General features: G+C 40.0%; 1 protein-coding gene across 3 annotated transcripts in view; it reads left to right on the top strand.

The window, feature by feature from the left end:
- for (cGMP-dependent protein kinase for) overlaps positions 1 to 14,457 on the top strand; it is a 690,301-nt gene that overhangs the window by 254,002 nt on the left and 421,842 nt on the right. Inside the window, exons 1-2 of one of the 3 annotated variants that reach the window (XM_065234666.1) lie at positions 5,137 to 5,691; positions 5,750 to 5,949. The exons of the other annotated variants lie outside the window; for them this stretch is intronic. Coding sequence (XP_065090738.1) covers positions 5,152 to 5,691; positions 5,750 to 5,949 — 740 coding nt within the window. The 5' untranslated portion in view covers positions 5,137 to 5,151. Of the gene's footprint in view, positions 1 to 5,136; positions 5,692 to 5,749; positions 5,950 to 14,457 lie in introns of those variants that run through there. 3 annotated transcript variants of the gene reach the window in all.

Genomic DNA, 14,457 nt, shown 5'->3' with positions numbered 1-14,457 from the left:
CCATCGTGGAGTTGGTCGCCTACTTAGCGTGCAGGCAAGTGCTGCGCTCATCAAGTGGGAGCCTGTTAATGAGTGGATAATCGTTCCCAGATTTAGAACACGGGTTCGTAACCTTCCCATAATCCAATGTTATGCGCCAACCGATGCTGCCGAGCTACAGGACAAGGAGAATTTTTACAGTCAACTGAATGCCGTCGGGGATAAGGTTCTAAAGGGTGACATCAAGATCTACACTGGTGACTTCAATGCGAAGATCGGCTCCGACAACACGGACTATGAGCGTGTCATGTGACGCCATGGTCTCGGCGAAATAAGCGAGAACGGTGAGCTGTTTGCAGAATTTTGTGGCAATAACGACATGGTGATCAGGAGCTCGCTCTTCCCCCATCGGCCAGTGCACAAAGTCACGTGGGTTTCCCGTGATGGACATACCGAAAATCACATCGACCACATCTGCGTCAGCCGATAATGGAGACGGAGCCTTCTTGATATCCGGAATAAACGCAGCGCCGACATCGCGTCTGACAATCACCTTCTAATCGGCGAAATCCGCCTACACATGGCGTGGATCCAGCGGGAGGAAAGACTCGGGCGGCGGTTCAACACACACCGACTTGAAGATCCAGCGGTAAAAAGGTCTTTTGTTGAAGAACTTGAGACTCGAGCTGCTGACGTTCCAGAAGGTGGCAGCGTAGAAGATCAATGGACGGCCATCAAGAATGCCTTTATAGAAACAAGCGAGAACAACTTGGGTAAGCTGCGCACCCAAAGGAAAGAGTGAATCACCGATGAAACCTGGCGGAAGATTGAGAGGCGTAGAGAAGCAAAAGCCGCGATAGACCGGACGAGAACCAGAGGAGCCAAGAACGAAGCCCGTCAACAATACTCGGCTCTAGAGAAGGAAGTCAAGCGCTCTTGCAGACGGGACAAGCGAGCGTGGGTGAGCTCCCTGGCCGACGAAGGGGAGAAAGCCGCAAACACTGGCGATATACTCCTCCTCTACGATATCTCACGACGCCTGAGTGGAGCAAGGATGAACCCGAGGATGCCAGTGAAGCACACGAATGAACAATTGCTTACCGACCCCACTGACCAGCTGAAACGCTGGTTTGAGCACTTCAAACAACTTCTTCAAGTTTTGACGGCCAACCAGCCAACCTCAATTCCGAGGCCCCATCACTGCAGGAGATTGAAGCAGCTATCCGAAGCATGAAATCCAACAAGGCTCCAGGGGTCGATCGCATATCAGCAGAGATGCTCAAAGCTGACCCCATGCTATCCGCACAAATGTTGCATCAACTATTCTGTAATATCTGGGACACCGCGACTTTTCCGGCCGACTGGAGGCAGGGCATCTTAGTGAAGGTCCCAAAGAAGGGGGATCTGACTGTGTGTGACAATTGGCGAGGCATCATGTTACTGTGTATTGTTCTCAAAGTTCTGCGCAAAGTTATCCTGAATCGGATACAGGAGAAGATCGACGCGACTCTCCGACGGCAGCAGGCAGAATTCCGTGCCGGAAGATCTTGTGTGGACCATATTGTCACGCTCCGCATCATCCTGGAGTAGGTCAATGAATTCCAAGAGTCCCTTTATTTGGTATTCATTGACTACGAAAAAGCTTTCGACCGTCTCAATCACGAGAATCTGTGGGGCGCCCTGAGACACAAAGGATTCCCGGATAGAATCGTCAACCTCATCGAAGCGCAGTATGAGGCTTTAACGTACAGAGTTCTGCATAACGGAGCCTTGTCTGACCCTATCCGGGTGGTCGCTGGTGTGAGACAAGGATGTATACTATCACCGCTACTGTTTCTCATCGTAATCGACGAAATCATGGTAGGTGCAATTGACCGTGTACGGAACCGTGGGCTGCTTTGGCAGCCTATCACCATGGAGCATCTCAACGACTTCGATTTGGCTGATGATGTTGCTCTACTAGCACAACGGCGCTCTGATATGCAGAGTAAGCTCAATGACCTAGCCGAACGCTCCTCTGCGGCGGGTCTCACCATAAACATCAACAAGACCAAATCGTTGGATATGAACACGGGCAACCCTTCCAACTTTACGGTAGCGGGGCAAGCAGTGGAGAGGGTCGAAAGTTTCCAATATCTTGGCAGCCAAATAGCGTCTGACGGCGGGACCAAGAGCGACATAGGTGCACGAATCAAGAAGACTAGGGCTGCCTTTGCGAGTTTACGAAACGTATGGAGATCCAACCAGATAAGTCAACGCACTAAAATCCGAATTTTCAACTCGAACGTGAAATCTGTGTTGTTATACGCCAGCGAGACGTGATGTGTATCAGCGGAGAGCACTCAAAAACTGCAGGTCTTCATCAACCGATGCCTGCGGTATATAATTCGTGCCTGGTGGCCTCCCAACTGGATCTCGAATGCCGAGCTCCATCGTTGATGTCATCAGAAGCCGATAGCAACAGAAATTCGAGAGCGAAAGTGGAGGTGGGTCGGCCACACACTTCCACGGGGCGAAAACGAAATCTGCAAGCTAGCGTTGGATTGGAATCCGGCAGGACATCGCAGCAGAGGCAGACCCAGGGGCTCATGGCGGTGGAGACTCAATACGGAAATTAAGCAAGTGGATAGGAATCTGACCTGGGCCCAGCTCAAGGCAAAAGCGAGCAGCCGCCCAGGATGGAAGTCTTTCACGTTGGCCCTTTGCACCGCTGGTGGTGCACAGGACCCTTAAGTAAGTAAGTAAGTCTCAATATTCAAACCAATATTATGGTAGGCATAGCAGGTTTTCAATTAACAAGTTTAAAAATGATTATAATACACTAATTTGAAGAAAAAATGGTAATGTTGTTGGGACTATTGGGTAAATGCAGAAAATAATCTACATTTGATTCCACAAAGAAAACTGCTTGAAACTCGTGAGATCACCCCAATTCTCGCAAAATTCGATAATGGAAACACCCACTAATCAATTTCTGATCGATTTCATCAATCGTTCAGATTCCAGTCTAAATCTTTCGCTCTTTTGGACCAGTCTTTTCCAACTTCTTCTCCACACAAACCAATCCAACTCAATAAAATGACACCTCATAACAATAAAGTACACGTTTTAATCCACCTTTTACGCTAATTATATGGGCATCGCCAATGTTTTTTTTTTTCTTTTGCAACACTTTAACCTACTGCAACCGCTCCATTATGAACTCTCACGGTAGGTAGATGAAAATTGCACACCCTCGACAATCGCACCACCATACAAATTCGTACAACGACCAAAATTTACTTTAATCCGCCGATGTCTTCTGGTGCTGCCGAATGTGTTTTGCGTGAGCGGGACTTTGTTTCATTTTTTTTTTCATCATTTCTCGTGAGACTTGAGCATGCCAAATTCGCCGACTGAACTGTCAGGAGACCGCGAAACCACACACATCTCTTCTCGCCTTTTGTGGAAATGTTGGCGCATGGTATAGGTATCGCCAAATGCTATTACTGCCATCGCCGATAAAATGTGCAAACGCAAATCCGGCGAGTCAGTTGAAGAGTTCAATCCGGCTGTCATTATCAACGTTGGATTTTTGGGTATTTGCATTTTTAATTTTCTGTAATTCGTTCATCGGTGTCGAGTTTCGATGGCTGCAAATTGATTGATCGAATTTCTTAGACGGTTCTCCAAATTCTTATAATAAAATGAGTTGCAGTTTTCCAAACTTATTTCCTAAACGATGGTTTACTTTAAAGTTAACCTTTGCTGATAACTATAGTAATATTACCTACAAAGCAAGTAACAGGCTCGGGTCCATTAAAAGATTTAGTTTGCACTTCAATGATACCTACACAATCAAAACACTTTACGTAGCATATTTGAGGCCTTTTCTCGAATATTGTAGCATAGTTTGGGCTCCATATCATGATACACGTGTAAACCGCATTTTATCAGTTCAAAAGCAGTTCTTGTGGTTTGCTCTAAGAATCTTGGGCGGGACGAGTTTTCCACTTCCATCTTATGATCGCTTTGTATGATAATTAATTTAGTTGAGCTCAAAAATAGCCCATTGAATAGAATGATGTAATGCTATAATACATCACTGTAACAATCAATAAAAGTACGCTTAAAAAACATTCTTCACGAGGTTAGCTAGGCATCAATAATAAAATATAGATGTTATGCAAGTACTTAAAGTACTAGCGTTTAAGTAAAATTTTACAACGGTCTACACTGATTGACGACAAATAAATAAACTTCCAATCGTCTGAACCGAACCACGGCTTCCGATAGATGGATGGAGAACGAGAAAAAAAAGGAAAAATCCCAAAACGATTGATGATGCGGTCTGGATTTAATTGCGTCAATATTTCACCGGTCGATTTGCCGATGCACCAGACCGTTCGTGGGTTGGTCGGTCATAGTCAAAAGATTAATTGCCATTTCTCCGGACCATCTGTGATCCGGTGTGAAATTTTGAATATGCCGTGAAATCCACTCATTGCGCGTTGCAATTGGCTGCCTCAGTAGGTAGCTGTTTAGATATGGCGATTTATATTGGCACGTGTGCTAAGCATGCATATCGCTCAGGTTTGTATGTTTATTTTGATCTTTCAGTCAAGTCGAGTTGGCAGAAGATTTGAACTCGTTCGGAATGGTAAATTGTTGCTTTGTGGGGGGTTGTAATGAAAACGTATTTGTTTTTTGTTTTTTTTTTGGGATTGATCTTTAATGAGAATGTGCTCGTGTTGTCTAAGATGTTCGATCTTCCCAGATGCAAAGTCGAGAATTTTTTAACATAAGTGCGTCATCATATAGGTAGCAAACACCAGCGATAAACGAAAATGAAGAAATAAACCGTGAAGAATCAAAGAAAAGAAAAAAATATTGAACAGTGCAGTGTAATAAAAAAAAAAGACAAATCGAAGCCCGGGGTAATCCCACCGCAGTGAAAATTCAACAACTCATATTAATGAAGTTATAATGAACCGCATCAACGAAGGCTAGCCCATTGAGCCGGTTTGTCTCCCCTTGATCGTACACACGATTGGCAATCCAAGTGTTCTTCTTCGGGCGCCGAGAGAAAAACGCGCCACCGTTGAAGAGTTAAATAAACAGAAGCATTCGAAGTAGTAAAACCATCACCGGCACAGGGCTAACACTGACCTCTCGGTGTTGATCGCGAGAAAGATGGCCTCCCCCAAGCCAGCTATGGCTGCTGGTGGCAATAAAAATGGCACCTCATCACCGCCTAGCAAAAACAATGGTAAATTGCAACCGGACAAGGGTGCCGGCAGCAACAGCAGAAGCATCGAGGACACGGTCCTATCGCTGCGACGTGAACTACGTGAGGTCTACGAGACGCTGCGTGAGAAGAATGAACAACTGGTGCAGCTGGAGAAGGATGTACGTGATCGCGATATCAGCATCCGCTATCTGAAGAACGAGTTCAAGAAGCTCAAGGACTACTACCAGAGCACCAAAAGTGACTTGAGCATTCCGCCCAACTTCAATCTGAACGGGGGCAGTAAGGAGGACGGCGGAAGTAGTTTGGAAGATTTACTGCAAAAGGTGCAGAAGGAGTGCAAGGAGAAAGATCTACAGATAAGGGAACTGAACCAGAAGGTCATTCGGTTGTCAAATAATCTGATCTACGTGCAGAAGGAATCACTGAGTAAGGATGATCGGATTGATGAGTTCCAGAATGAAATTGACAAATTTAGACAGGTGGTCAGTATTTTCCGAGAACTGGGTGGAGAGTCATGTCATTAAATAGTTTCATTTTCAGGTTCGCCCCATCACCAAGGCAATGATCGAGAAACGCTGCTCCGAGGAAAGTTACGACTCGTTTGCACCGGGCATAGAGAACACCCGGGTGCTGCCGGTGAGCCAAGAGCCGCGCATGAAACGGCAGGCCATCAGTGCGGAACCGCTGTCTTCGCTGGCCGGCATGCAGGGTGATCTCATCAAGATTCCCAAGACGTCACTGTAAGCATCATTTCAGCATAGCATTTCATGGTTCTTTTCTAGGAACGGGAAATGGGATTAGGAATTCAAGATATCTGTACTAGAAAATGTTGCATTTTAGACCACATTTTGGGGTGTGTTATTAATAGAAAGCGATCTCCAAGGCATGCTTGTCTATTCCTTCGCTGTAGGGAGGACGGGGGCAAGAAGACGATACGGGGAGAGATGGGCCACCGCTCGTTTGCTCGTTAACTCAATCTAATTTTTAATACAAACTTGTTGAAAATGCTTCTATTAAGCATCTCCATGAAAACCGTATCAAAATTCAATTATACAAGGGAAATGGCTCTAATGTTGGCCTATGGATCTAAGATTGGGCCCATCGCTAAAAATCTGTTATTTATCAATTTTATCTAGATGAACGCGTTATTGGGGCGTTACTAATGGATATTTTTGGTTGCTATTGAAAATTTAGTCAATTGCTGCATTTATGTATGGGCTCAAATTAGGGACACGTAGGCCGACATTACCTGCATTTCCCCTATGTAAGATAATGATGGAAATGAAACATAAGCTCAAAATAACTAAAATATTTTTTTTTCCTCTGTTCGGGACCTAACACCACTGCAACCAGTAAATTGATCTATTGTAGTATATCCCGTGTCCTTAGTTTAGTGCATGTCGTATTACTCCATCACTATTGAGAAATGATGAAGTATTCTATATTTTACAGTTGCCACTCTTGCATTTATCGCAAGGATCCGACTCTAATTGAAAGGTCCCGCTATTTATACCTTCGGAGTGTTAAAATACCCTCCCTTTGTCAGTCAAAATTGGATTCCTTAGCAACAAAATTATGGTATGACACCGATAATGACCATGCATCAGAACCCTAGTTTTAACCACTTCAAACTAGGGAACAACAAATAGAAGATTAGGAATCATATAGGTGAAGACAACTAACTCATTTTTTTTCTTGTTTCAAGATCATCCTCGGTTGGCAAAGCCGAGTTTTGTCACTATCAACAAGGCATAAAAAGTAACAAGGACTGAGATGTGTTCCTTGGATTACTGAAAAATCGTGTTCCCCTAGTTTGAAGTAGTCAGGACTAGGAATCGGTGGTAGATTAAACATCCCGTAACGTACCACGAAAAGGTGATCTACCCACGTTACGGGGTATTATAAGATATGCAGTCAACAAAACAAGCATTGCATTCACTATATTGCATTTTACCGATCCGCTGGTTCTATAGTGAGCAAAACACGTAACAGTTGCTAAATGAACTCATGTTTCTATTTCACAGTGCTTAAACGGTTCCAAATTGGGTCCTGCTTAGCTTCCCAAAATTTGAACTACTTTAGTAAGAAACTGACTTGGCACAAACCATTTCAAGTTTATATGGGAATTACTAAGGGAAAACTTATGTTTTTGTTCCTATCTATCTAACAATTCACCACATCACTATGCTTATAAAAATAGCACAACTGTCATACATTTATGAATGTTTTCAATGTTTTATGATGTGTTTTCCTAAGGGAGACCATATTTTCCCTAACTACCCTGTCACTATAATGGATGGACCAACTTTAATTTGTTTAACAGTCATAGCTTGTCGAACCAATTTGCCTAGCCTAAATCTGCATATTGAACATCTACAAGTCAATCGACGAAGTGATCAGACAGGACCTATTCTCATTTCCTTGAAACTTTGCACAAATTGTTCGCAATGAGCGATCAATTGTTCTGCAACTCGGACATTATGACCTTCGCTTCATATTTCAAAATGGTGTATACGATATTGTTCAAGGGATCATGCAATAATTACGCAATAAGTGTTCTTTCTACTTCTTTTACAAGGCAAGGAGCGAATCTCAGCAATACCTTTCGTAAAGATGAAGAATTCTTCTTATTATTATTCGCATTTCAAGCTTATTGCTTAGTGCATATTAGCTTATTGCGTGCTCTCAACTTAGTGTTCTATAAATGCACTTTCACAGTTATTAATTGAGAGCTTTCGATGCCAATACCATTGCATTAATTTGTATATTGTGTGGCAAGCACAATGATACTCTATGCCCAGGGAAGTCGAGGAAATTTCCAACCGGAAAGATTCCCTCGACTATATCGGGAATCGAACCCCGCCGCCTCTGGCTAGGTAATACCGTGCCTTTACTGACTAGGCTATGAGGCCCCCTGAATGATGATGAAGAATTCAGAACATGTTAATGTTCGATGAAAGATCTTACTAAAGAGGAGCTGAGATATAAAAGTGGTCCCAAGGGCGTAGCGTGACTCGATGACACCCGCGCGGATGGTTAGAGTGTCACTTCCTAACTGTCAACCATTTTTTTTTTATTCACTGAAAGAATCACATACCGTGGTAGAGGTAACAATAGCTGCAATTTCCAAACCTACGACTGGATGTCTTTCTTCAGATAACAACTTGAGTGCGGTACAATCGATAGAACTGTTTCAAACACCATCCTTCTCCAACGGGGGAGTTTGGTAAAGAGAGATGAACAAACCGATCTGTACCTTCCTAACGAGTTGTTCTTGCTCGCTTTCTACTCTCTGAGTACAATTTTCACACTGCCGTACTCTAACGGAACTGTCAACTCTATACTTTCATCTCTTCATCTATCTATAAAAATTACCACTTCTGTCTGTTATTTGAAATTAGCATCTTCAACTATGCGACTTTATCATTTATACGACGGTATTTTAACTCTCTTTTCCATTTATCAATATTTTCGAAGTTGCGCTAAAGTTAAAAGGTAAAATCAATGCTTTTCAATTCGAAATTCAAATTCTTCAATATCATTTTTTTTTTCTAGAAAGTATTTTTAATTACCTTTTTTATATTTTGATCTTTGAAATCAGCCTAGTGGTCCAAAAGTTATGAATTTTTGAAAAAAATTTATTATAGAAAAAAGAAAAAGAAATGGTCACCCTAATGACAAAATAAAAAACAAAACTGCTGGTCTAATATTTTGCGATACGGAACAAAACTATCACTTTTTACGAAATTTTAAGAACCACTATATCGTTTTGCTATGGAATGGCTGTATATCGCTAAAATCATCTGGGCACTGCTCATCCCTATTATATAGTACTTAGTCATTTTCATAAAATCTAGATGTATTAGGCTAGATTCATTATCATGGTCATAACATATTCTAAGTCTTTGAAATCGTTCAAAGGTTTTCTACTTGATCAACCAGAGCTTGAACAATATTCTTAGCAATAGAGCATACCAACTTATCCATGGAACCCATGCTCATCAATTACGATCTCATTCCTTTGTTCATAATATGTTCTAAGTTCTTCAAACTGTTCTGGAGTGTAGATCATTCGATCTACAAGATCAACCAAAAAAAGAACAATTCCTCTAGCTCCAAAACATGCCCAAGTAGGTTCATTGAGCCACTACGCCAACATTGATGATCCCTTTCTATGTATATCAGGTGTTCAAGGTTCCCTGGATGTCTCATCATATGATCGACAAGTTCAACTACAACTGAATAGTCTATAAATATTATTTGTCATCCATTGTCTTTTCCTTTGAGTACCGAAAATCCTGCTTCCCTAGTTTGAAGTTGTCAGGACTAAGGTTTGGAGGTAGATCTTATACCAATAACGCACCATGAAAACGTGATATACCAGCGTTACTGGTGAGACAATGCTCCAATTCCATGGGTTATAAAAATAAAAAGCCTCGGTGTTCTGGTAGACGCAAAGTTCAACTTCCACATCTTACGGATATTAGGATATCGGTTAAAGAAAAGCAGTCGAACCACTCTGTTAAAAGTGGGCTCAGCGTTGGTTGTATCTAAGCTATCCTTCGGATTAAGATTCACCAACACAAACATAAAAAATGATTGTGAATTTTGCACATAAACTCTATGAATCTCATTTTATCTGAACCCCAGCACGATTTGGAAAATCTAGAGCATCGAACATAAATTATGTGCCTAAGCTCTATGAACCTGTCGGTATTGATCTAGTAGATCATCTTATCTGAACTCTCGGACAATTTAGAGAACCTAGAACAACTTATGTACATGGATGTGTATCGTTAACGATGCGCGTAGGCTGTATGAATCTGATTGGGCATATTTCGTTGCTGAGGATATCGTGCAAGCCCTCGTTGATCCAGTAGATCAAATAATCTGAACTCGAAGACAATGTGGAGACCCTTGAATATATAGTGGTCAACGAAACTAATGCTGATTTATGAATTCAAGCATAATGAACATGGCAAGGCATGTATCATTGCTAAGGGTATCGTCCCTGTTCAGGCTCAAGTCCATGTTCTCAAACATAAAATCTTCCTAAGGTTTTGGATATCTAGGCCATCAACTTTGGCTATAAAATTGTCCTTTAATTAAAGTTGATTGGAAATGCTATCTACCATGAAGCTTTAGTGTGATAATTTATTAGCTAGATAATGATCTTAGAAGAGGGTAGGTAGATAGTTCCGTTAGAGTATGGCAGTATGAAAATTGAATAGAAATTGAATTGAAAATGAGCGAAGGGTCATTAATGCGATAGCGCAAGTCAAACGCACACACTTTACCTAACTCGTACGATGCACAGTGGTCTAGAACTGTGAAAAGACAGTCAAAAATCATTATTTCGTGAATCTTGCATTTTAGACTAATGGTGTCTAAGGCCCTTCTTTAGATATTGACAAATCAATGATTAACCACCTAGAAGTGAAATTTAAAATTGATTTGTTCAAAAATTCCATATTCAGGATCAGTGTTTCCGGCAAAGTTTTAGAAAATATCAAAACAAAAAAGTTTGCTGAAGACACTAGGTGGCTATTTCTTCATCACATTGAAATATGAAACTTTTTTGGTGGGAATCCTCTTAATAATAGTTTCTACTTAATAGTTTTTTTTAACTTCTACTGGTTTGAAATATTCTACAAAATAGTTAAAAAATATTAATACACATAAGTTTGATGAATATCATAGCACATTAGTTCGCTAAATAAGTGAGATATTATTGATTTTGCTCTACAAATATAATTTGTAGATACATAATTACGAACTACACTGGAGTCGCTTTTCACGCGGGTTTTTTTTACACGGTTTTTTACGCGGTTTTTTTTACGCGGATTTCGGAATTTACGCGGTTTTTTTTTACGCGGATTCCGGAATTAACGCGGTTTTTTTTTACGCGGATTTTGGTTTTTTTTTACGCGGATTTCAGAATTGACGTGGTATATCGCTTTTTACGCGGTGTTTTCTTACACGGTCTTTTTTTACGCGGTTTTTTTTTACGCGGATTTCGAAATTTACGCGGTTTTTTTTACGCGGATTCCGGAATTTACGCGGTTTTTTTTTTACGCGGGACGTATCACCCGCGTAAAAAGCGACTCCAGTGTACTACCATTTCCCATCACATCCCACGACAAAACCAATAGAAATAGAAGTTTCAAGTGTGTTTTCTTCAAAACATTCAAAATTTCTTGCATATGAATTTGGTTCGGTGTCCTGAATATGGATGAATTCAGGTTCGGTGTCCTGAATATGGAATTTTTGAAAACATCAATTTGGAATCTCACTTCTAGGAGGATTAATCATTGATTTTTCAATGTCAAAAGAAGGGCCTTTTTATATCCAGAAACTTTCCTCAATACACGACTAGTCTAAAAAGCAAGATTCATGAAATAATGACTTTTGACCGTCTTTTCACAGTTCTAGACCAATGTGCATCGTACAGGTTAGACAAAGAGTGTGTGTTTGACTTGCACTGTCGCATTAATGACCCCTCGTTCATTTTCAATTTTTATTCATTTTTCATGCTGCCATATTCTAACGGAACTATCTACCTACCCTCTTTTCCTACGCCGAGATTTGAAGTATGTCTTCAAATCTACAGGCAAAAAGTGTGCGTCTGACCTTGCTCAAATATTGCCTGCGGCTGTGGAATAATTCTAGCGACGTTTCATCACTACCTAAAGCCCTACGTTGCCGAAAGCATTTCCAGTCGATGGTGTGTAGTCAACGTAGTCATCTCAGAGAGAAAGCAGTAGGGGGGTTGTTACGTGTTGTGCCATCATCCGCATTGTTGACGGCTATTCCCGTCTTGAGTGGTTACATGTCAAAGTGTTTTTATGTTACTTCATACGGATTTTCCTTTAATACTTTTGACTGTAAACTTAGCATCTGAAATTTCAACATTTCCGGGAAAACTATCACTTGTAATTTTAGTTGTCAAAACCTCTGATTTTTTAAAGTAATTTTGAGTAAAATTTTTTTTTCGTATAACAGACCCATGACTTGCGGCTTTTTTTTTATTTTTATGGGACTGTTATGCAAATAGTGCAAGCATAGGATCTCGAGACTTCAGGGAATTTTTAAAACTCTAAAACTAGAAAAAATATGCTTAAGATTTTTCGACTTTTTTCAACAAATTTCAAGTCTTCAACCTTGCCAAGATATGAAAAACAAGAAGCAAATTTAAAACTTGAAGTATTTTTATTATATTACTCTGCAGCTGAGAGAAGTATTTAAGATACCAGACTTTGATAAATGTCATATAGGATTTAAAGAATTATGATTCTGGTTAAAGTTTCCGTGGCTCATCATGGACATGAACAAATTTTCATGATTCTGACAGTTTAAAGAATATCTTAGAGTATATCGATGAAGATTTCAAATAAAATTTGAGGATAATATAAAATAATTCTGAATAGAATTTAGCAGAAATTCTGATGAAGTTCAAGCCATTTTTTTAAGGAAATTCCAATTGATGATTGACCACCCGAGGATGCAACTCCGTTATTGACACATCAGCTGTGATTACACAGAGAACCAAGAAACGTGGCCTGGGACAAGCAGTTATCCTCAATGTGTAAATACTGGTCATCTAGTCAAGAAAGGAATGGTTCCACGATAAATCACTGAGATCTTGGCCAGAAGGGTAGGGATTGCAGCAGGATTCGTTATGGCAAACGATATGCTGAATTGATGTCCTAACGATTCAATAGCGCAAAGTAGCTTGGCTTCGGATTCACGGTCTTCTGGTCAGTAAGCAAAATCGGAAGCCACTAGGCCACCGAGCTCCTAATATTACAAAACAATTACGATCAAGTTCCCGTTTAACTTGTTGTTACTAGATTTTGATCCCAGTGGCGACCTCACCGATGACGATAACAACTGCCCTTATAATCTACCCAAACGATAATCCAAATGATAGAGCTATCCCACAAATGATTTGGATAATACCGAAGACAACAAATCAAGAAGACTGCCATAATCCAAGCGACAGATACAATGGCGCTGCGCTTGAGTGAAGGTGGAAGCAACGCATAGAAAAATTAGCAAATACACAAACCCTTCTTCTGAGGATGTAATGTTTGCTATCAAATTCGTTCGAAGCATTTACCTTTGAGCGGCAGATGACGCGATTGTACCTGTCTTATAGCGTTCGTATGAGAAAATGGAAGATTTGCCAGTCTTCTTGATTTGTTGTCTTCGATAATACCCTCTTAAGTGACAATTCTGCAATCATTTGGCATCCACTCTGATTTATGATGATTTTTGAATGGCAATGAACAATACATTTAGTTTAAATACAACATTTCATAATTTAAACCGTAGTTGCTTAGTAGCTACTAAGCATTAAATATTAATATTAAATATTGATTTGTGGTGTCAATGATATGAAATTTTTCATTTTAGATCGTGAATTATTTAATTAAATATTGCAAAAATAGATTTTATAATTTCTATTAGATTTATTTTATTTCTTTTAAGATTAAAATTTTTATTAAAAGATTTAGTATATTTTATTGAATGAGAAATTGTGTCTCTTTATTCTATATCAATTGTAATAACTTTTTTATTTGATTGAATAAGTTTAATATTTACTAGTTCACCTTTTCACTGTTTTAAAAACCTTTTACAGTCTGGCGAGAAGTTAAACTTAAAGTCGCTCTCAATCCCACCAAAAAACTGTTCTATAAATCAATCATAAATTTCATTAGCGATTTCACACTTTTTAAGTAACTGCTTCCAAACCATCGGGAGAGAATCGCCTGGAAGAACGCTGGATCGCACAGCGCAGCTATCGAAAGATTATCAAACTTTTACGTTTAACATTTCGTAGGCAACATTGCCTCCATAAATGCTGCCATAAATCTGAACGGGTAAGCAAAATGGTTTTAGATAAATACAATTCAGCCTACAAGTTTTCTTCATCAAAGCCATTTGAAAACCTTATGAATTTGTTAGGGATTTCTTGAAATCAAAATAACTTTTTCATAAATGGCTCATGAAAATCAACTTTTATGCCTCCGCCATATTACATTTTTTTTTTTGGTTTTTACAATCTTCGGTTTTCAAAATTTCTTTGGATATAACTTTATTTTAGTCAATTTAGCAATGAGAAATTCTTTAGAATGCAAAAATCATGAAAAACAAAAATCTCGGCTAAGCTCAATGATCGATCCGAAGAATATATTTTATTTTCTGAATGTAAGTAAAATCGATGCTTTCCGTGGGCGGACTCATGT

This window comes from Ochlerotatus camptorhynchus, unplaced genomic scaffold (assembly GCF_037179485.1).
Source record: "Ochlerotatus camptorhynchus isolate MF236.1 unplaced genomic scaffold, CSIRO-AGI_Acam_v1.1 ptg000038l, whole genome shotgun sequence".
Lineage (NCBI taxonomy): Eukaryota > Metazoa > Arthropoda > Insecta > Diptera > Culicidae > Ochlerotatus > Ochlerotatus camptorhynchus.
Note: the sequence above shows the minus strand (reverse complement) of the source record. Positions and strands in the feature narration are given on the sequence as shown.